This window comes from Pongo abelii, chromosome 23, assembly GCF_028885655.2.
Source record: "Pongo abelii isolate AG06213 chromosome 23, NHGRI_mPonAbe1-v2.0_pri, whole genome shotgun sequence".
NCBI classification, from domain to species: domain Eukaryota; kingdom Metazoa; phylum Chordata; class Mammalia; order Primates; family Hominidae; genus Pongo; species Pongo abelii.
Window position 1 is genome coordinate 53,242,948 of NC_085929.1, and position 23,618 is coordinate 53,266,565.

Sequence of the window (23,618 nt, forward strand, 5' to 3'; positions counted from 1 at the left end):
AAGTACGTGGAGGAGCTGCTGTCGGGTGGAATTGGTGGGGAGAAGTACATGGAGGAGCTGCTGTCGGGTGGAATTGGTGGGGAGAAGTACGTGGAGGAGCTGCTGTCGGGTGGAGTTGGTGGGGAGAAGTACATGGAGGAGCTGCTGTCGGGTGGAATTGGTGGGGAGAAGTACGTGGAGGAGCTGCTGTCGGGTGGAATTGGTGGGGAGAAGTACGTGGAGGAGCTGCTGTCGGGTGGAGTTGGTGGGGAGAAGTACGTGGAGGAGCTGCTGTTGGGTGGAACTGGTGGGGAGAAGTACATGGAGGAGCTGCTGTCGGGTGGAATTGGTGCGGAGAAGTACATGGAGGAGCTGCTGTCGGGTGGAACTGGTGGGGAGAAGTACATGGAGGAGCTGCTGTCGGGTGGAAGTGGTGGGGAGAAGTACATGGAGGAGCTGCTGCCGGATGGATTTGGGGAGACGTGCGTGGAGGAGCTGCTGTCGGGTGGAGTGGGTGGGGGAAGGTGCGTGGAGGAGCTGCCATCGGGTGGAGTTGGGGAGACGTGCGTGGAGGAGCCCCCTGCTTCCTGGAGCCCATGAACAGAACACTCCCGCATTAGGAGGGGAGCAAAGGGGTCTCCCTGTCAGCACCTGGGGGCAGGGACTCCTTTTATTTCCCTTTCTAACCTTAGCACTAGGAGAGTGCTGGGACCTGGCGGACACTCAATAATGTCTGTGGAATGAATAATGATTTCAATAAATATTCGCTGCAATTTATAACACATTGCTCATAGATTCCAGATGGAACAGAGAGAAGAAAACAAAAAGCCAACCAATTACAAGGCAATTAACTACAGGGGAATAGCTGAACTCAAGATGAAGAGTGAAATTTTAAGCATAAAGAACAGCATAGAAAGAGCTGGACAGACTTGAGTACATGAATTTGAAAACTTCTACTGGGAAGAATTAATGCCATAAGCAAAATTAAAAGACAATTTCAAAACTAGCAAAAATATTTGCAAAAATATGAATATAAATATGAATTGCCTATTATTTGTTGGATAAAAGAACAAATGACTGAAATTATGGCCAACAAAAGAAAATGGGCCAAAGACATAAAAATCAATTCCAAGAAGCCAGCTAGCCAATAAACATATTTCTTAAAACATTAGAGACTTTCACATGTGAAATTAGCAGAGAAATTTTATACTGATAATACCAAACATGTTGAGAAAGACAGTAAATAATATACTATAAGAAAGAATGTAAACTGGCCTGGCGCGGTGGCTCACGCCTGTAATCCCAGCACTTTGGGAGGCTGAGGTGGGTTGCGTGGATCACCTGAGGTCAGGAGTTCGAGACCAGCCTGGCCAACATGGCGAAATCCTGTCTCTACTAAAAACACAAAAATTAGCTGGGTGTGGTGGCGGGCGCCTATAATCCCAACTACTCGGGAGGTTGAGGCAGGAGAATCATTTGAACTTGGGAGGCGGAAGCTGCAGTGAGCCGAGGTCACGCCATTGCACTCCAGCCTGGGCAACAAGAGCGAAACTCCGCCTCAAAAAAGAAAAAAAAAAAAAAAAAGAATGTAAGTTAATAGAATCTCTTTCGAAAGCAATATGGCTGTACACGGCAGAGATTTTAAAATGTTAATCTCCTATGACTAATTTCATTTCTAGGAATTTACCTTAAAAAATGTAGATGTATGCAGAGAGATTTATGTACAACAATGCTATCCTATTCTAAGAGCAAAAATTGGAAAGAGCCTGAACATCTACAAGTGAGAGGCTAAATAAATATGGCATGCCCACATAATGGACCCTGATATGGGCATTAAAAATAGTACTTCTGGGAAATCTCTGGGAATTTTGAGGAAAAGAAGAATCCCAAACTGTAAAAACAACAGCATCTATACTTTCTTGATAATGTGCTTGGTTGATTTGCTTCTCTGTCTACACAGCGCCGCATAAGCACGTCTTCTGAAAGACCGAAAGGAAACAGAACCAGCAAACAACCATTCTCGCCCAGCCCAGCCAGAGAGGAGCGTGTGACTCTGCACTTTTCTGCCTTTTCTTTCTTGCCTTCCTGTAAGAAGCATGTTTACTTTCACAATTGGTCGTGGGTGGAGGCGGGGGGCGGATTTAGGAAAGGGAGCTCTCAAAACTATGAGAGGTGGGTAGAACTTTTTCATTAACAATGGACTTGATGGCGATGAAAGACAGCTTACTCACCCGTCGTATTTGTCTATGTTAATCTCATACAGAGTCTCCTTGGCCTGATTAGCATGTTCAGTAACTGTGGGGGAGAATTACATCACACAGTTTATATTCACATCTGTGAGTCCTCATGTAAAAGGCAAATCATCCATTCTTTTAAAATGAGTTCCCGTAACACCTTCAGGCGGATTTCCTAGATAAAATTCCTTCTTCAATTCTACATCGCTCTTACGGGACGGGATCAAGCTGACCTCAGGGAACGTGAACGTGAACCTCTCTCGGGCCACAGTCTGCGCGATGACATGCAGCGTTCCTGGCATTTAATTGCCAGCAAATAATAATTTCTTTGAAAGAGATTACATGTGTTTTATGATTTTTCCTTATTATACAAGTTACTTCCAAAATTGCACACTATACCCAAGTGTAGTAAGAAAATGTTAGTGCAGTCTCTATACCTGATGCAAAGTTCTACTGAAACTCCCCCCACCCCACAACAGGCCCCGGTGTGTGATGTGAGATTATTTCTAAGACTTATTAATCCTTTGTGTCTCCTCTTTTGAGAATTCTGTCCAGAATCGTTGCCCTTTTATCTTCCTAGTGATTTTCTTGATTGCTTTCTATGCTGAGACTTGGCTGGAAAATACTAAGTTATTTATTTTGTATTCTTCCCATTCTGGTATGTAAAACAAAGTTCTATTTCGTTTAAAATAATCTTACAGGATAAAAATCTTGGGCCGGGCACAGTGGCTCAGGCCTCTAATCCCAGCACTTTGGGAGGCTGAGGTGGGTTAACATTGCTTGGGCCCAGGTGTTTGAAACCAGCCTGAGCAATATGGCGAAACCCTGCCTGTACAAAACATACAAAAATTAGCCAGGCACGGTGGCACATGGTGTGGTGCCAGCTCCTTGGGAGGCTGAGGCAGGAGGATCATCTGAGCCAAGGAGGCTGAGGTTACAGTGAGCCACGACTGCACCACTGCACTCCAGCCTGGGCAACAGAGTGAGACGCCATCTAGAAAAAGCAGAAACTTCTCTAGTGACTATACTTGAATCATTCTCAAACTTACTTCTACATAGTTAACATAGAATTTGTACCTTACCGATGATGTCAGTGGTGATGGAGGCTAAGGTGAACAGTGGTGCCACTTTTCTTTCATATATCCGCTTGCCTTGTCCTTTTCCTCCAAACGGGTTGATAAATACCAGTAAATGCTTTGGTCTGGAAGCTGCAAGACAACAACATGTAAATAACAACGAAAATAACAAAATCAAAATGAAGAGCTCTGTTACTGGACAAAATCAAACCATGAGGGTTTTAGAATTCTGCTCAGTATTATCTGATGGAAAGTATTTTTAAATCTTAAAGAACAATGACAAAGAGCTTCCTGATCTATGAAAAGAGAAAATCAATAGGTTGTCCAACTGGGCAAAGGCTATACACGCATGTCGGACATCATGAAAGTCCCACGAACTCAGAATTCCGACTGAGAAGGGCTCTCTCTGCTCTGAAGGGTGCTGTCGAGTGCACATGCTGGGGGCAGCAGCCTCGTTCTTCTGCAGGTGAAGGAGGCGAGTGTGCAGACAGCAGGCAGAAGGAAGCAGACATAGGGAAGAGTCTTAGGAGAAGCGGACCAGCGGGCATGGAAAGAAGAAGCCACACAGGGAGATGCTCGCAGAGATGGAAAGACAGAAGCCAGTGACCTCATTTCCATCTCTCCAGGGGCCCCGCAAAACTCCCATGCCTGGATTTCCTCAGTCACCCCCATTTTCTTTTCTTTTCTTTTTTTTTTTTTTGAGACGGAGTCTCGCTCTGTCACCCAGGCTGGAGTGCAGAGGTGCGATCTCTGCTCACTGCAAGCTCCGCCTCCCGGGTTCACACCATCCTCCTGCCTCAGCCTCCCGAGTAGCTGGGACTACAGGCACATGCCACCACGCCCGGCTAATTTTTTGTATTTTTAGTAGAGATGGGATTTCACCGTGTTAGCCAGAGTCACCCCCATTTTCTTATAACAACTTCCACATTTCTGTTTTGGTGGGTTCATGTAACTCTGCTACTTAAAAGAACACATTTAACTAACAAATCAATAAAAGTAAGAAGACAGTATCTGCCCAAGAAAACTGAAAACCTAAGTCCATACAAAAACCCAGACACAGGACCAGGCGCAGTGGCTCATGCCTGTAATCCCAGCACTTTGGGAGGCCGAGGTGGGCGGATCATGAGGTCAGGAGATCGGGATCATCCTGGCTAACACAGTGAAATCCCATCTCTACTAAAAAAAATACAAAAAAATTAGCCGGGCGTGGTGGCAGGCGCCTGTAGTCCCAGCTACTCGGGAGGCTGACGCAGGAGAATGGCGTGAACCCAAGACATGGAGCTGGCAGTGAGCCAAGATCGCGCCACTGCACTCCAGCCTGGGTGACAGGGCGAGACTTCGTCTCAAAAAAAAAACAAAACAAACCCAGACACAAATGTTCATCACAGCATTTTTCACAACAGCCAAGCGGTGGGAACAGCCTAAACACCCATCACCCGAAGAAGAGATTGAGACGCAGTCCACACATCAATGGAGCATCCTTCAGTCATGAAATAAGCAAACTACCAGGGCGCGACCAACATGAATCAATGTGAAAACAGTACTCAGAGAGACTGAAGCCTTCCACCCAGGAGCACACGTCACACAGTCCCACGCACGTGAAGTTCAAGAGCAGGCAAAACAACCACAACTACAACTACAAGACAACTATAACTACAACCACAACTACAAGACAACACCAGCCTGGGGGTTCCCTGTCTGACTGGGAAACATCATGGGAAAACTTCTGAGGTGACAGAAGCCTTGATGTGTTTGAGTGACAAAGGCATGTGTGTTTCAGAAGTCATTGACTGAAACTTAGGATTCTGGCCAGGCATCGTGGCTCACACCTGCAATCCCAACACTTTGGGAGGCCAAGGTAGGAGGGTCATATAAGCACAGGAGTTCAAGACCAGCCGGGACAATATAGTGAGACTCTGTCTCGACAAACAATAAAAAAAAATCAGGCCAGGCTCAGTGGCTCACGCCTGTTAATCCCAGCACTTTGGGAGGCCGAGGTGGGCAGATCACTTGAGGTCAGGTGTTCAAAACCAGCCTGGGCAACATGGTGAAACCCTGTCTCTACTAACAATACAAAAATTAGCTGGGAATGGTGGCAAGCGCCTGTAATTCCAGCTGCTCAGCAGGCTGAGGCAGGAGAATCACTTGAACCCAGGAAGTGGAGGTTGCAGCGAGCCAAGATCGCGCCATTGCACTCCAGCCTGGGTGACAGAGTAAGACTCCATGTCAAAAAAAAAACAACAGCAAACAAATTAGCTGAGTGTGGTGGTGTGTCCTTGTAGTCCCAGCTACTCTGGAGGCTGCCGTGAGAGAATCACTTACGGCTGGGAGGTCGAGGCTGCAGTGAGCTATGGTCGTGCCACTGCACTCCAGCCTGGGCTACAGAGTGAAACATCACTCCAGATTCTACCAATATTACAAAGAAAATGAAAGAATTTACTAGTAAGTTCATGCCAATAAACTCACGAATTTGGATGAAATGGTTAAACTTCTCAAAAAGCAAAATTTGTCAGAGATACCAGAAGAAATAGAAAATCTGAATAGTCTGACAGCTAATAAAGACACCAAAGCTATTAATGAAAACTTCTCACAAAGAAAACGCCAAGCCCAGATGATTTCACAACTGAATTCCTCCAAACATTTAAGGAAAAAATAGCCTCAAGATTATAGGAACTCTTCCAGAGAACAGAAAAAAACAAACACGTATGAACTCTTTGTATGACACACCACTGTGACCTCGGGAACAAAACCAGACAAGGATGTTATCAGAAAGGGGCTCACATTCAGATATCCCTCCCCTGAACCTATGTGCTAGTGATACATAAATCCAGTGACACATAAAGAGTACTACATCACAACCAAGAGAGGTTTGTTTACTCCAGGACTGCAACAACAAGAAATTAATGTAACTCAACACATTAATTGAAAAAAAAAGAAAGTCATACAATCATCTCAATAGATGCAGAAAAGGCATTTATCAAATTAAATACCCATTCTCCACTTAAAAAAACCAAAAAGTAGGATTAAAAGGAAATTCTGTCTTAATCTTATTTTTAAATCTGTTAAAAACCTAAGAAACATCATTCTTAATAGTGAAACACTAAAACCTTTCCCCTGAGATCAGGACTGAGACAAGGATGCTGCTAGCACCCCTGTGTTGGTCCAAGCCAGGGCAAAAACATAAGGAAAAGAAATAAAAGAGAGAAGAATTAAAATGGAAGAAACAGAACTGTTATTATGCACAGCTGACATGATCGTGTTTGACAAAAATCTAAAATAATCATCAAACTATTAGCATCCATAAGTGACGTTTGCAAGGTCATTGAATGCAATGTGAAATACACAATTCTATCACATTTCTATACACAAACAATAAAAAAAAAAACAAACAGTGCTGTAGGGAAAACGAGACTTTCCCATAAATGCCACAGGGTCAAGCAGATGTTTATATTTAATGAAAATACTAGGTTGGGCACAGTGGTTCCTGCCTATAGTCCCAGCTACTTGGGAGGCTGAGGCAGGAGGATTGTTTGAGCCCTGTAGCTCAAGGCCACAGTGAGCTATGATTGCACAGCTGCACTGCAGCCTGGGTGACAGAGCAAGACCCTGTCTTAAAAAAATGAATACATAAAAAGAAAGAGGAAAATGAACCTTGACTGCTCACCTCACACTGTACACAAAGATGAATTCCAAATGGACTACATAGATCTAAATGTGAAGCGGAAAACAATAGAGCTTGGAGAATAAAACGTCTTTGTGACTTTGGAGTAGACAAAGATATCTTCAATAGGCCACAAGCTTACCAGAAAGTTTTTTAAAATCATAAAAATAGGCCGAGCATAGTAATGTCAATGCTTTGAGAGGCTGAGGTGGGAGGATTCCTTGAGCCTAGGAGTTTGAGACCAGCCTGGGCAACATAGCAAGACCCTAGCTCTATGAAAAAATTTTCAAAAAATCAGCCAGGCATGGTGATATGTGCCTGTAGTCTCAGCTACCTGCGAGGCTGAGGCAGAAGCATTGCTTGAGCTCAGGAGTTCAAAGCTGCAGTGAACCGTGATTGTGCCACTACACTCCGGCCTGGGTGACAGAACAAGACCTCATCTCCCTTTTTTTTTTTTTTTAAGATGGAGTTTTGCTCTTTCGCCCAGGCTGGAGTGAAGTGGCGCGATCTTGGCTTATTGCAACCTCCGCCCCCAGGGTTCAAGTGATTCTCCTGCCTCAGCCTCTTGAGTAGCTGGGATGACAGGCGTGTGCCACCACACCTGGCTAAGTTTTGTATTTTTAGTAGAGATGGGGTTTCACCATGTTGGCCAGGCTGGTCCTGAACTCTTGACCTCAGGTGATCCACCTGCCTCGGCCTCCCAAAGTGCTAGGATTATAGGCGTGAGCCACCATGCCTGGCCAAGACCCCATCTCTTAAAAAAAAAAAAAATACGAGATTGAAAAGGCAAGTTACAGAATGGGTAATTCTTATGAATTACATAAATTTATGTAATTAATAAATTCAATAAAAGATTCAGATCCACTATATGTAAACAGTTTCTACACATCATTAAGAAAAAGATACAACCAGCTGGGCATGGTGGCTCATGCCTGTAATCCCAGCAGTTTGGGAGGCTGAGGCAGGTAGATCACTTGAGGCCAGGAATTCAAGACCAGCCTGGCCAATATGGCAAAACCCCGTCTCTACTAAAAAATACAAAAAAACTAGCCAGGCGTGGTGGCACACGCCTGTAGTCCCAGCTACTCAGGAGGCTGAGGATTGATTGAACCCAGGAGGCCGAGGTTGCAGTGAGCCAGGATCGCGCAACTGCCCTCCAGCCTGGGCAACAGAGCAAGAGTCTGTCTCAAAAAAAAAAAAAGAAAGAAAGAAAGAAAAAGATAAAAACCAAACGGAAAAATGGACAAAAGACTTGAACAGAACCTCACAAAAGGCGATATCCGAATGGCCCATGAAGATACGAATGTGTTTCTCAACCTCATTAACCATTAGGGAGTGCAAACTACAACCACAATGCAAGACTATTGACACTCACCACCACAGCTAAGACGTAAAGGTGTGGCTAAGATGTGGGGCAACCAGAACTCCCGCACCCTGAGGGTGGAATGCAGGCTGGCAGCGTCTTCTGAAGTCAACACATGCAACAAACACCTACAACCCAGCAACTCCATTCCCAGGTATGTACCCAGGAGAAATGCAGACGGGTGCAAAAGACATGCTCTAGAATGTTCCCAATGATACTGTTCACGACAGCCCACATCAGGAAGCTGTCCAAATGCCTGGCCACTGTACCGTGGGTAAATAAATGGCCGTAAGATTCACATCACGGAATACCATACAGCCTAGAGAGTGAACAAACGGCAGCCCCACGGGACAGCGTGGAAAATTTATGTAAGACTGCTAACATCCGCCACCACGGTGGAAAACAGCGTGGAAAACTTCACAAGTGTCATGTAGAACCGAGAGCCAGGCACAAAAGGGTTCATTCTGTATGATCTGATTTCTATCAAGTACAACAGTGAACCTAGTTGTTTAGAAGTCGCGGCAGTGGTTCCCCTTTGGGGAGTCATGACCACAGGGGCACGGTGGGGGACCCTGGGGCTGGCAATATTCTGCTCCTTTATCTGGGTGCTGGTTACACAAGTGTGCTCAGCGTGAAAATTCACCCAGTGCACACTCAGAATGAGGTCCTCTGTGTCTGCGATATGACAATCAAACACTAAAACAGCCTGTAATTCCAGCACTTTGGGAGGCTGAGGTAGGCGGATCACTTGAGGTCAGGAGTTCGAGACCAGTCTGACCAACACGGCGAAACTCTGTCTCTACAACAAATACAAAAATTAGCCAGGTGTGGTAGTGGGTGCCTATAATCTCAGCTACTTAGGAGGCTGAGGCAGGAGAATCGCTTGAACCCAGGAGGAGTTTGCAGTGAGCCGAGATTGCACCACTGCACTCCAGCCTGGATGACGGAGTGAGACCGTCTCAAAACAAAAACAAAACAAAGAAAAAACCCACTAAAACAGATAACAGGGTTAGAAGTTAAAATTGCAGAGTAGCTGAAACAATAGAATCATATACAATTTTTAGATACAAGTAGACTATATCAAATGCACAATTATAAAGATGAAAATGAACCCACATTCTCCAGTGGGCAGGGTTCAGAGGACTTTCTCTTGGGGTCTGCACCTATAGGATCAGGTCTAGAATCCAATCACCCGAAGTCTCATGAAAACAGGTGTGATGGGAGGAAAGGGAAGGAGAAAGCAGGACAGACAGAAAGGGGGAGTTGAGAGACAAACAGAGGAGGGGAAGGCGGGAGAAACGGACACGCTTTTCTGAACAGCCTAGTGTGGAATGACACGCACAGGAACAGGGCTTATGGTGGTTTGAGATGTGAGGACGGTCAGGATGAGCTTGTCACAACAGCAGGTGGCGGAGGCCAAGTCCCCCAGGATTAAACCGGGAAGTGTGGAAGCACAGGCCCTCCCGCCCCTGTTGTAATCAAGAGGAGGGCTCCTTCAAGCGACGATGCTGCTCCAAAGCGGATATACGCGAATGCCTCCTTTTAATAAACTGAAATTCACTTCCTTGATGTAGATGCCAAATTCATTCAAAAATATATAAAACTAACCTAAACACGTGCCATTTCTATTCTATGGGTGAAGCCTATGCTGAGTTGTCAAGACTGTGTATTGGCTGGGCTCAGTGGCTCACACCTGTAATCCTAGCACTTTGGGAGGCTGAGGTGGGAAGATGGCTTGAGCACAGGAGTTTGAGATCAGCCTGAGCAATACGGCAAAACCCTGTCTCTACAAAAAAATTAGCCAGGCGTGGTGGCACGCACCTGTAGTCCCAGCTACTCAGGAGACTGAGGTGGGAGGATCACTTGAGCCCGGAAGGTGGAGATTGCAGTGAGCTAAGATCATGCCACTGCACTCCAGCCTGGGTGACAGAGCGAGACCCTGTCTCAAAAAAAACTGCCTATTAAGGTTATAAACAAACAACATGAAATAGTGTTATGAATACAAAATGAATGAACACCTACTACTTTGTGTGTGTGTGTGTATGTGTGTGTACCATATGTTCCTTTTTTTAAACTTTTAAGTTCACGAGTACACGTGCAGGTTTGTTATATAGGTAAAGTGCGTGTCATGGGGGTTTGGTGTACAGCTTATGTCTCTATCCATCCTAACACTTTTTAAGGGTGACAAAGTCTTATTACTCAGCATGCAATAACTAACCCACCAGGCTCCAGGCTCCTACTACATTTCAGATGTGGACACATCCCTGGCTGGGTGTGGTGGCTCATGCCTGCAATCTCAGCACTCTGGGAGGCCAAGGTGGGCAGATCACCCGAGGTCAGGAGTCTAAGACCAGCCTGGCCAACTTGGTGAAACCCCGTCTGTACTAAAAATACAAAAATTAGCCAGGCGTGGTGGTGCGTGCCTGTAGTCCCAGCTACTCGGGAGGCTGAGGCAGAAGAATCACTTGAACCCAGGAGGTGGTGGTTGCAGTGAGCTGGGATCGCGCCACTGAACTCTAGCCTGAGCAACAGAGCAAGACTCCATCTCGAAAAAGGAAAGAAAAGAAAAAAAAAAAGGCATGGATGCATCCCGGACAGATATGAGGTGTATTCCTCCATGTGCCCAGTTTTTTTCTCACATTCACCTCGAATGTAAAAGCTATTACCATCCCCGCTTCCAGAAAGAGAAACTGAGGCTCAGAAGGGTAAGTGACCCACCCCCAGGCCTCCTGGCTGGTGAGCAGGGGGCTGGACTCCATGCCAGGGTCCAGGCTGTGGAGCCCATGCCCTCTGCATTCACTGGGCTGGTCTGCTAATGAGAAATTAAGTCAGCCTGACTCATCATGTCCACCTGGGGTATGGCCAGCTGCATGAAACGGGGAGACACGTTAGGAAGATCACCCAATCAGGCATGCGCATGCCACCACGGCCTTTCTGTCTCTCAGTCCAGACACACACGTACTCAGCTTCTCCAGCATCTCCCGCAGGGTCTGCAGCCACAAATGACACAGCTGCTCCTCTGGGCACCAGAAAGTCACCTGCGCCCACTTCCAGCGGTGCCGCCGTGCTCTCTTTACACAGTGAACTGCACGGAAGCAAGCATGCTCATTAGTGCAAAGTTTGCAGGGTCACTGACAAAACCTCAGGCGAATATGCACCAAATGCAGCTAGCTAATTGTAGGTTCCTAACCAAAATTTCCCAGGGGTTCTCCTCCCTTCTAATTAGTTAGTAACTTTCAAGGTATATTAGAAAAACACATCCTATCTTTCAAACCTTTTAAGTCATGTAAGGGAAAAGGGCTGGGTGTGATGACTCACGCCTGTGTAATCCAGCAATTTGGGAGGCTGAGGCGGGCAGATCACCTGAGGTCAGGAGTTCAAGACCAGCCTGGCCAACATGGTGAAACCCCATCTTTACTTAAAATACAAAAAATTAGCCGGGTGTGGTGGCGAGTGCCTATAATCCCAGCTACTCAGGAGGCTGAGGCAGGAGAATCACTTGGACCCGGGAAGCAGAGGTTGCACTGAGCCGAGACAGCGCTACTGCACTTCAGCTTGGGCAACAAGGGCGAAACTTCATCTCAAAAAAAATAAATAAATAAAAATAAGGGAAAAAAATGACCGTTAACTAAAACATTAACTAAAGGTAGCATTTGGGGGAAAAAAATAGGAAGATTTCATAAAGATAAACCAGCTTGTTAAACAAGTAACAAAAAAGTTCCCTCTCGTGTAATCTATGTAGAATTAATGAAGATTGTGGGAGAAGACATTTAGGCTTATCACCTGTAAAAGCGTAAGGCTTTTCCATTTTCTGCCATTTTCCACTGCTGTGATGTTTCCCGTGAACGTCTGTTTCCTCAACGGCGATGATCTCAGATACAGGCACAGAGCAGGCATCTGTAAAAACACCACGTCCTTCTGTCAAAGAATTCATCAGAATCCACACAGGTAAAATCAGTCCAACTCCAAGAAGCTGAGAATATTCTGCTTTAATATTCTCATTAGAAATTCAGGCTGGGTGTGGTGATGTGCACCTGTAATCCCAGCACTTTGGGAGACTGAGGAGGGAGGATCGCTTGACCTCTGGAGTTGCAGTGAGCTATGATGGTGACACTGCACTCCAGCCCTGGCAACAGCATGAGACCCCATCTCCAAAAAATAAAAAATAAATAAATAAAAAATATATATATATACATATAAATTTTTGAGATGGAGTCTCGCGCTGTCACCCAGGCTGGAGTGCAGTGGCGCAATCTCGGCTCACTGCAAGCTCTGCCTCCCGGGTTCACACCATACTCCTGCCTCAGCCTCCCGAGCAGCTTTTTTAATCCCCCCTCCCCAAAAAAGTAAGGTTATAGGTCGCTTTTAAACTCAGAAATAAATAACTGTGGGCAGCTCAATGTTACCAGACAGCGGGATGTTTTATTCAGCCGAGTCACCAAATGGAGGCTGCGATTTTTCACACAATTTGCTCAGCCATTCAAGCAGCAAATGCTGACCGTTCCAGGCCAGCTACCATGTTAAATTTGGGGAAACATGCTCAAAACACGGCCTCTGTCTGCATGACAGTGTCTGGTTCGGAAATCCAAGTGGGAGGGAGACACGTGACAGGACCTGGGACAGCAAGTGAGGCAGAGCCCAAGTGTGGCGCAACTGGAGTGCGGGGGGAGGAGAGAGGAGAGACTTCCAGGGGCCCAGGGGATGACAGCGCCGGGCATGCTCCACCCTGGGAACCAGCGAGGACCCATTCCACCCGAGCCACCTGGGGCGTGTTCATCGGCCGGGCAGCTGTAATTACAGGCCTGCACATCAAAGAAAGTTCTGGGCTGGCAGCAGAGCCGTGGGAGTGACGGGTAACTGAAGACCAAGGCCTGAAAGAACTTGCCCAGGAGAGCATGGGATTGAAGACAGCAAAGCCAAGTTTGGGCGAGCTGGCTTCCAAAAGCTTATTCTGGAATTACTGTTAGGCATGTATGATATATTCTTACACTGAAGAACATTATAATTTGTGGTTAGCTTCCTAGGTTGGCTATAAAACCTGCAATATAGCCAAAATACTGTATTTTTGCCATAGCTAAATGCGAAAAAATTGCTATAACATTTGTAGTAATTTTGCATCATTTTTAAAGTTGTTGCCCATGGAAATCAAGTTCTAGGAACCTGGGAGGGTAGTGTCTGAACTGGGCCTTTGACCACTGTAGAAACCTTTGAAAGGCCAGTAGCGGGGCCTCCTGATTCCCTCTGAAGTGAAGCCAGCCCCAGGGGAGCAGACTTGCTGGGGTGGGGGTGGGTTACAGAGGATGAAGTCTGGCTGGAGGGCGGAGGTCTCAGGAGGTGTCTGTGTGCATCCTGCTCCTGGGTATCGGATGTGGGGTCCAGAGTGACTCTCAGGGTCCCCACCCTCTGATGTGCCCCACCTGGGCCTCCCATCTTTTTTTTTTTTTTTTGAGATGGAGTTTTGCTCCTGCTGCCCAGGCTGGAGGGCAATGGCTCAATCTCGGCTCACCGCAACCTCCACCACCCGGTTCAAGCAGTTCTCCCTCCTCAGCCTCCCAAGTAGCTGAGATTACAGGTGTCCACCACCACGCCCAGCTAATTTTTGTATTTTTAGTAGAGATGGGTTTTCACCATGTTAGCCAGGCTGGTCTGGAACTCTTGACCTCAGATGATCCGCCCACCTCAGCCTCCCAAAGTGCTGGGATTACAGGCGTGAACTACCACACCAGGCCCTGGCTTCCTATCTTGCCCTTCAGGCTCTGACTCTAGAACACAATTTCCACCCACTTCTTATTCTTGCCCTCCCTTAGAACCCTGAACCCCGATGCTCCAGGCCCCTCTCCGCTCCGCTGGTCGGTGTCCACACAGGACAGCCACGTGGGATCTCAGGGCATCCCAGACACCTGCACCTGGACCAGCTTCCCTGTTGGCACATGGAGGCTACCAGCCTTCAGACGCGGCTCTTCTCATCTGGCACGGCTTGCCTCCTTAACCACCCCCTATTTCTTGAGGTGCTGGCCTTGCCCTCTGGGTCCTGCAAGGAAGTGACCATGGCACTCAAACCCTGTGAGTGCACCTGATGCCATGGCGTCCTCGTCCTATGAGACAGAGTTAATGCCAGGCCTCTGCAGCTCCGGGACCCAGCACGGGCTAGGCTGGGGGCAGGGTTCAATGACACAGACAGTGAGTCAGGAATCCACCACCTATGGATATGACAATGAACATCGCGATCTTCCTAGACCACTGAGCGCAGGCTTCGGGACCTCCTAATGCCTGCAGATAACCACAACCATGGCTGTCTGATAAGAAGTGGCGACAGGCAGTGAGAACAAGCCACGGTCCGAGAGTCAGCGGTCAGGTCAGTTCCCCAACATCTGATTGACTGGTTTAGGAAACTGCACAGCAGATAGCACAGTAAGTTACGAATGACTCCAGGACAGTCACCTGAGTCTACAGGTTACTAACTTTCAGCCTTGCACATTCAGTCCCACAGACTCCAAGAGCCCAGGAAGGGACTCGCCATGCTGACGAGATGGAGTCTCCTCATTTTTTTTGTTTTTGAGATGGAGTTTTGCTCTTGTTGCCCAGGCCGGAGTGCAATGGCTCAATCTCGGCTCACTGCAACCTCCACCTCCCGGTTCAAGCGATTCTCCCTCCTCAGCCTCCCAAGTAGCTGAGATTACAGGTCCCCACCACCAGGTCCAGCTAATTTTTGTATTTTTAGTAGAGACAGGGTTTTGCCATGTTAGCCAGGCTGCAGGCCACGCCATGCCAGGGGTGCCAGCACAAGGCCAGGTGGTCCATGTGCGTCCTGCCGGAAGGAGTGACACAGGTGCTGGGGCAGGGAGGTGGTGGGGACAGCCTCACTGTCAGGGTCAGGGTTCAGAGGATTCCCCGTGGGTGGAGGAAGGCGACATAGGGGCAGGAGCCGGGGAGAGGCAGAGGCTGCTGGGAGGGAAAGGGCGAGCGGCTGCGAGAGGGTGGCCACTCTGGATGGAGGGACGAGGATCCCACTTGGGTATGACTCTGAATAGCTACAAGTGTTCCGGACAGGGCAAGAGACTGAACAGGACCAAGGACGCCCTGGGGTGAATCCAGGCACCTTCTGCCACACTGGACCTGCAGCAAGGTGTACCTGCTCCTCTGGCGAGAGAAAAAGACAAAGATGCCAGCAGGGGTCATTAGTTTACACATGTTCCTTTTACACACAGATTAATAAATGGAATTATTGTCTCTAAAAAGGGACAGAAAAGTTAATAGAGGAACAAAATTCAATATTGTCTGCACAGCTTTATTGAGGAACGTCAAGAATAAGAACACAGGGCAGACAGAGTGGCTCACGCCTGTAATCCCAGCACTTTGGGAGGCCGAGGCAGGCAGATCACTTGAGGTCACGAGTTCGAGACCAGCCTGGCCAACATGGTGAAACCCTGTCTCTACTAAAAATACAAAAGTTAGCCAGGTGTGGTGGTGTGTGCCTGTACTCCCAGCTACTCGGGAGGCTGAGGCACAAGAGTTGCTTGAACCCAGGAGGCAGAGGTTGCAGTGAGCCGAGATCACACCAGTGCACTCCAGCCTGGGCAACAAAGTGAGACTCAGTCTGAGGAAAACAAAAAAAAAGAAGAAGAAGAAGAAGAATAATATAGCTGACCTCTGAACAACATGGGCTTAACCTTCAAGGGTCCACTGATGTGGGGAGTTTTCTTCTTTTTTTTTTTTGTTTTTGAGACGGAGTCTTGCTCTTGTCACCCAGGCGTGGTGTGATCTTGGCTCACTGCAACCTCCGCCTCCCAGGTTCAAGTGATTCTCCTGCCTCAGCCTCCTGAGTAGCTGGGATTATAGGCGCCTGCCACCGCACCTGGCTAACTTTTGTACTTTTAGTACAGACGGGGTTTCACCATGTTGGCCGGGATAGTCTCAAACTCCTGACCTCAGGTGATCCGCCCGCCTCAGCCTCCCACAGTGCTGGGATTACAGGCATGAGCCACCGTGCCCCGCCAGATTTTTCAATAAAAGTGGCACTGAGCTCACCTGCCTCTCTTGCCTCCCCTTCCACCTCCTCCGTCTTCTCCACCTCCACCACCCCTAAGACAGCACGACTGATCCCTCCTCTCCTCTTCCTCCTCAGCCCACTCAACATGAAGACCACGAGGATGGAGACCTTTGTAATGATCCACTTCCACTTACCGGATAGTAAACACATTTTCTCTTCCTTATGGTTTTCTTAACCACATTTTCCTTTCTCTAGCTTTATTGTAATACAGCATATAATTCAGGCCACATAGGAAATATGTGTTCATCAGCTATTTACATTATCGCAAGGCGTCCAGTCAACAGTAGGCTGTTAGTAGTTAAGTGCTGGGGGAGTCAAAAGTTTTCAACTGCATGGGGCCGGGGCGCTGACCCCCACGTTGTTTGGGGGTCAACTTGCACTGGGTGCGGCTCAGGACAGGGGCTTCCTTGCTGACTCAGGAGACCTGGAGTGGTGCGGCCATGGTGGGAACACATTCCCCAGGTGGTGATGAGTGGCTGGACTTGGCGTGGCTTTGGCCTGTATCTGGCTGCAGTCTTACTGTGGGTAAGCCGCTAAGCCTGGAGCATGGCTGTAAAGGGGGTGGAACGATGAACCCCATAGGGGATTTAGAAACTGGAATAAGATAAAGGGTGAAAAAGTTTCAAGCACAAAAATGTCCGATAAATGATGGCTTCCTTTCTTGTCAAAAATGCTGGGCTCAGCAGGGCGGGGTGGCTCACACCTGTAATCCCCGCACTTTGGGAGGCTAAGGTGGGCAGATCACGAGGTCAGGAGATCGAAACCATCCTGACTAACACGGTGAAACCCCGTCTCTACTAAAAATATACAAAATATTAGCTGGGTGTGGTGGCGGGCACCTGTAGTCCCAGCTACTCAGGAGGCTGAGGCAGGACAATGGCGTGAACCAGGGAGGCAGGGCTTGCAGTGAGCTGAGATTGCGCCACTGCACTCCAGCCTGGGCGACAGAGAGCAAGACTCCATTTCAAAAAAAAAAAAAAAAGAAGGCTGGGCTCGAGACGGAGGCTCTGCCTCCTTCAGGCCATTGTCCTTGTGTTAAGCTGAGGACTCCATAGTGAAAGGACTCCACAGTGAGACGCCTCCAGCCTAGCAGCACTCACCCCTTCTCCCACTCTCCTCACCTCCACGTGTCACGGGCATTACGCCCTAGTCTTCGATACTCTCATTTCTAATTAGGAGACAAAGAACCGGGCCAAGAATCTGAGCAAACTGAGAGCAGCTCCCTGCGGGGGCTCAGGAAACGCTTGCCGGCATCCAACGGTTGGAGAGCTGGCGCCTGCTCATCTGAGGGCAGGTCATGTGGACGGCAGTGGGGCCCCCGAGGGCTGGCACACAGAAGAATGCGGACGGTCCTCTAGAAGCAGAAGGAACTGCCCTCTGAGGGTGAGTCTCAATTTGCCGGCTCCAAGCAGCATCCCCGCATAGCACGTGGTGTGTGGACATGCCACAGCAGCCACGGGAGAAAACACACCTGACCCGGGTGGACAGATGCTGTGGGAACATCTTGCAAAGGGCGGAAGGTGGGAATTTGGGGGCACTTTCATATTCTTTTGCTGACAGAGATAAATTCTCCTGCCCGTGAGACACCACAGTGACTCATATGGACATGGAGTGAGCTCTCCAATAAAGGTAATGATCAAATGGCCATCACATTCCAGAAAAATCAAATGCCATGTCAGCGAGTGAGGCTGGCCTCCTGGTTCTCGTGCGGCTCACGCGTTTGCTGGCTCCCTCTCTGCAGACCACTGCAGCATTTGCCACAGTCTGGGTAATGCCTGCTAGGGGCAGCTGAGAGCACGCTGACTTCCAGCTGCTTCTTTTTCCATTCTGTTCTCTGTGTTTTTTAGTGCTTGTTGTGATCCACTAAAATTAAATGTATTTCATGCTTGTGACTCACAGAGGAAAACAGTGCCTGCTGTCAATCAGCTTTGACACTAGAAGTTCCTGGATTAAACTGAGCCACGCGCAGTGGCCTCCCATCCAGCAGGAGGGCCCACGGGTTTCCCGTGTGTCACGAGAGCACTGAGTGTCTGCCAGTGACATGGGTGCACATGTGTGGGCAAGCTCATGGCAGGGCAGGGCCAAGGTGGCGGAACACGCCGCTCCAGACCTCAAGCAGCCGTTGGGAGGCCCCAGATGTCTTTCGCCTCTTGGGCATATGCAAAGAGAACAAGAGCAAGTTCACAGCCAAGAGCACAGCTGTCCCTGGGACTCTCCCTAATGCAAGCTGCCATGTAAGAACCGGCAGAGGGAATGGGGTGAGAGAGCAGGCCGCTGCCCAGTGCGCCCACTGGAGCAGTGCCAAGTACAGTGTGGAAATCTGTGGATCACACCCACACACACTGCAGGGGATGCTGAGGCTCAGAAGCGGCACGGGCCACACTGACCTCCATATGCCCGGCCCGCTCAGAGTCCGAGCAGTAAGGGTCACCCCAGAGGAAGAACACCCAAGAGATCCGAGTGGCTGGGAGTCCTGATTCCCCCTGCAATTACATGCAATGCAAACGCATTTCCCTGGCAACCCGCCGCTCAATAAACATGAGCTGTGTGAACATCTGATGTTCACTAAAAATTAAAGGTGAGTGCTTGCCTATGCCAAGGAAGACCAAAAACCAGCCCTGCCCACCACTGTCTGGGAGAGTCCAGAAATCTCACGTGCAGGAAACTCAGACAGTGGCCAAACTGTCCCCTGCCCCTCCCCGCCCACCACGTCCGCCCTGACACAGCCCTTGATGGGTCTGATACACAGATGGAAGGAGGGGGAAGCCAGAACCCACATGACACCCACAGGTCAGCCCTGAGCTGCGACTTATCCAGACACGATTGCACGTCCCCAGCCCTTGTCTCCGCTGCAGCTGCTGCTGTCATACAGGGATGTGACCAAGTTTGGATTTTTATGGCAAATCTTCTGATTGTAAAACATTAGTTACAATTTTAAAAGGAAAAGAAAAACTCACCATGCAAATCAAACAAAGAAAAAAAATCTGTGGCCAAATTTAGCCCAAAGACCTCTGCTCTGCAACCCAGTGAGGCTGAGCTGTGGTTTTTCTGACCACACGGATGATGAAGAAAATCTCACAGCAAGCCCCCAAAGTTCATGATGCTGGGATAAGGTACCTGCATAACTTACTGCTATTTCATGCATAAAATATGACCTTTGACCCTTGTCAGCACACCATTAGTAGCCACCAATGTCTCCTCTTCTTCTTCTTTTTTTTTTTTTTTTTTTTGAGACAGGTCTCGCTGTGTCACCCAGGCTGGAGTACAGGGGTGCAATCTCAGCTCACTGCAGCCTCGACCTCCCAGGCTCATGCAATCCTCCCACCTCAGCTTCCCAAGTAGTTGGGACCACAGGTGTGTGCCACCATGCCCAGCTATTTCTTTCTTTTTTTGAGAGATGGGGTCTCTCTGTGTTGCCCTCAGAGACCTGGTTGGTCTCTCTAACTCCTGGGCTCAAGCGGTCCACCTGCTCAGCCTCCCAAAGCGTTGGGATTACCGGCGTGAGCCACTGTGCCCAGTCTTCTTAGTTCCAGGGACACATCTCAAGTAAACAGTGTCCATTCCCTGTGGAACCCACCCCAGAAATCCTTCCTCATCCTAACGTCCCGATACCAGCCTGAAGGTGCTGTGGTCTGCGTGCCCCACTCTCAGGCAGGGGCCTGGTCAGCACCCCACAGGACCACCCGGTGACCACCCAAGGTCCAAGGGCTTCTGAACATCCTGCACATGCCCCAACACCCCCCTGGCCCTGCCACCCCCCCCGGCCCTGCCACCCCCACGGCTCCTTAGCATGGATGCTCCCTTAGCATGCACAAGAGGCCTGGACCTGAGGATGCCAAATCATTCCTCTCAGGAAACAGGGCTGTGGCATGTGGACGGGCATGTCACCCGCACAGCCCACGTGGCAGCCAACACACAGGACTGTGCTTTTCCTGTTCAGGAGGTTCTGAAAGGCAGGGTGGAATTACACACCTGCACAGCCCCTGTGTGTGGGTTGAGGAAATGAATCAGGCTAATTCTAGACCTGCTTAGACGACACCCACAGAACTGAAGTCCATACCAGCTGGCATCTCAACACAGAACACCCGCCGTCCCCACTCCATGCTCGCTGTCAGGTCGCGGGAAACCTGCATCAGCCTCCCGTCCTAGGGACGAGACGGGGTGTCCGAGGGCTCCAGGGACCATACGGTGCCTCAGGGAACTTTGTCATGGGAACTGGACTGATTTTGCTCCAGGAACCCTGCTCTTCCCCCCGTGCACCCTGCTATGAAAGGCCACGGGGGCTACTTAAACAAATTCCAGAGTCCCTGCCTTTGAAGAGGGAGCTCACCCCAGATTCTGGAGCAGCCTCGCTCTGAGTCCCCACTCCCCCACCTGTGAGCTGAGCTCTAAGTCCCACATCTCCACCTCCGAGAAGATAACAAGGGGCGTGTCTGAGAGGGCTGTGAGGATCCCATTGGGTGTGAAGCCCGTAGCACTGTAGGGCACAGCACACGCTGGCCTAAATGGAAAGCAGCATTCAGACATCTAGTTCTGGCCAGAATGAACCAAGTCCTACTGCCTGTGTCTCCCAGCCGCTATGACTGATATCTCTGGACAAGATACAAGAAACAGGCACTGAACCGGGGACACCAGAGATCCACAGCAGCAGGCCCACTGGCTGGAGAGACCGGCGTGCAGAGTCAGCAGCTGGGAGCTGGGTTTATCTCCAGCTCTGGCCTCGGGGACATCTGAGCTATGGGGAAGCAGGGCGGGTGCAGGCCCCCGTCCCAGAGAAGCCAGGGTGTGCTGAGGGCAGAGGGGCGCTCAGGGCAGAGGGGCGCTCAGAGCAGAGGGGGCTGGAGCAGGAATACTTGGCTCTGAGAATGACCAGATGAGTCCAGCCTCACTCCTGAGGGGCCAAAACAGGGCAGCCAGGGCCTCGGAAGCCGGACAGCCAGGGCCCACCTCCCTCGCCATGTGAGACAGACCTGCCATCTGTACCCAGCCAGGCTGAGCACCTGCTTTTGAAAAAGAAAAACTGGCTGGGTCTGGTGTCTCATGCCTGTAATTCCAGCACTTTGGGAGGCTGAAGCGGGAGGACTGCTTGCGTCCGGAAGATTGAGACCAGCCTGGACAACATAGTGAGGCCCTATCTCTACAAAATAAATTTTAAAAATTAGTGAGAATGATGGTACATGCCCGTAGTTCCAGCTACTTGAGAGGCTGAGGTAAGAGGACGGCTTGTGCTCAAGAAGCTGCAGTGAGCCAAAACTGAGCCACTGCACTCCAGCCTGGGAAACAGTGAGACTGTAAATTAATTAATTAATTAATTTAACTAAATAGAAAAATTGTCCAAATGACTTTATTTTTTATTAATTTTTTTTAAGAGACAGGGTCTTGCTCTGTCACTCAGGATGGAGTACAGTGGTACAATCATGGAACACCGTAACCTCGAATTCCTGGCGTCAAATGCTTCTCCTGCCCCGGCCTCCTGAGTAGCTGGGACTACAGGCATGCACAACACCCAGCCTCCAAAAAACATGAACAGGACTTGGCCTTACAAAATAATGTTTCAAATATCCAGGAAACAACCCACAATAAATCAGCCCACCAAGAACCAGGAAATGTTAACGTTCTCAAGGGAATAATCAAAAGACGTCAAACCTGAGATGACCCAGATGTTGATGTTATCAGACAAAGACTTCAAAGTAGTCTTTGGCCGGGCACGGTGGCTCACGCCTGTAATCCCAGCACTTTGGGAGGCTGAGGCAGGTGGATCACGAGGGCAGGAGATCGAGACCATTCTGGCTAACACGGTGAAACCCTGTCCCTACTAAAAATACAAAAAATTAGCCAGGCGCGGTGGCGGGCGCCTGTAGTCCCAGCTACTCAGGAGGCTGAGGCAGGAGAATGGCGTGAACCCGGGAGGCGGAGCTTGCAGTGAGCCAAGATTGCACCACTGCACTCCAGCCTGGGTGACAGAGCGAGACTCTGTCTCAAAACAAACAAACAAAAAACAAAGCAGCTGTTATAACCATGCTCACTGAGACACACTTGAACATCCTTAAAGTTTTCAGGAAAGAAGCTGGGAGTGGTGGCTCATGCCTGTAATCCTAGCACTTTGGGAGGCCGAGGCGGGCAGATTGCCTGAGCTCAGAAGTTCAAGACCAGCCTGGGTAACATGGCAAACCCCTGTCTCTACTTAAAAAAAAAAAAAAAAAAAAAAATTAGCCAGGCGTGGTGGCGGGTGCCTGTAATCCCAGCTACTCAGGAGGCTGAGGCACGAGAACTGCTTGAACCCAGGAGGCGGAGGTTGCAGTGAGTCGAGACCATGCCATTACACTCCAGTCTGGGTAACAGAGTGAGACTCTATCTCAAAAAAGAAAAGAAGTTTTCAGGAAAGAAATGGAAACTATTGGAATCAAAAGGAAAATTTTAAAACTGGAAAGTACAGTATCTGAAATTTAAAAATCACCAGATAGGCTTAGTAGCAGAATGAATCAGATAGAGGAATAGTGAAGTTGAAAATAGGTCAGCAGAAAGAATCTATTCTAAAGAGCAGAGAGAAAGAAATTGTTTTAATGCACAAGAACCTTCTGCTTCTGGGAGGATGGATTAGCTGTGCTTTTCCTACTCCTTCTATTAAGTGAAGCCCTGGACGTCACACATGAAACAAACATGAGAAGACCTGATGGGCGGAGAAAAGGCAGCTGTTCAGGGCCTGGGATCTGAGAAAGACACACGGCAGCCCCCCGGGGGTTTCCTTTGCCTCGTCTATCTTGGATTTGGAACTGGAGCAGCCTGAAACCTGGAAATGCCAACAGGTACAAACACAGAGCCCCAGTGAAAGCCAACTCAGTCTAGCCAGGGAAGGGGCAGCCTTGCAAAACAGAAAACTTTGCGACAATAACAACCTATCCCAGAAAAAAACGGGCCCAGCCCTCCAACCAAGCCCACGTGGCCAACTAGCAGCTTAGACTTCCACCCTTGAGAGGCTGTGAGCAGGCACCCCACAACCTCTGCCAGGGCCATACAGGGGAGGCCACGCGGGAAGCTGGAACCCCCATCAGCACCAGCTGGTAAAAAGCCTCATGCCCACCAGGCATCGGTGGACACAAAGGGGCAGCCCAGCCTGGGCCCCTACCCTGCACTGGCGAGGTGCCCCTTCCTCCTTGCTGGAGTGGAGTAAGAGGAGGCCTGGCGGGGAGTCAGGGCTTTCACCCCACGTGCTGTTAGGGGAGTGCATGTGGGGAGCGGCAAGGAAGCACCTCCA

General features: G+C 49.1%; 1 protein-coding gene across 4 annotated transcripts in view; it reads right to left on the minus strand.

The window, feature by feature from the left end:
- CERK (ceramide kinase) overlaps window positions 1-23,618 on the minus strand; it is a 57,827-nt gene that overhangs the window by 25,334 nt on the left and 8,875 nt on the right. For 2 of the 4 annotated variants that reach the window (XM_063723117.1, XM_054543814.2), the window contains exons 2-5: window positions 12,097-12,210; window positions 11,276-11,398; window positions 3,296-3,421; window positions 2,211-2,274 (exon numbers count right to left, since the gene is read on the minus strand). In XM_063723117.1, the coding sequence (XP_063579187.1) occupies window positions 2,211-2,274; window positions 3,296-3,421; window positions 11,276-11,398; window positions 12,097-12,210 (427 nt within the window). The remainder of the gene's footprint in view (window positions 1-2,210; window positions 2,275-3,295; window positions 3,422-11,275; window positions 11,399-12,096; window positions 12,211-23,618) is intronic. The other 2 variants (XM_054543815.2, XM_063723118.1) reach the window with 1 other exon arrangement.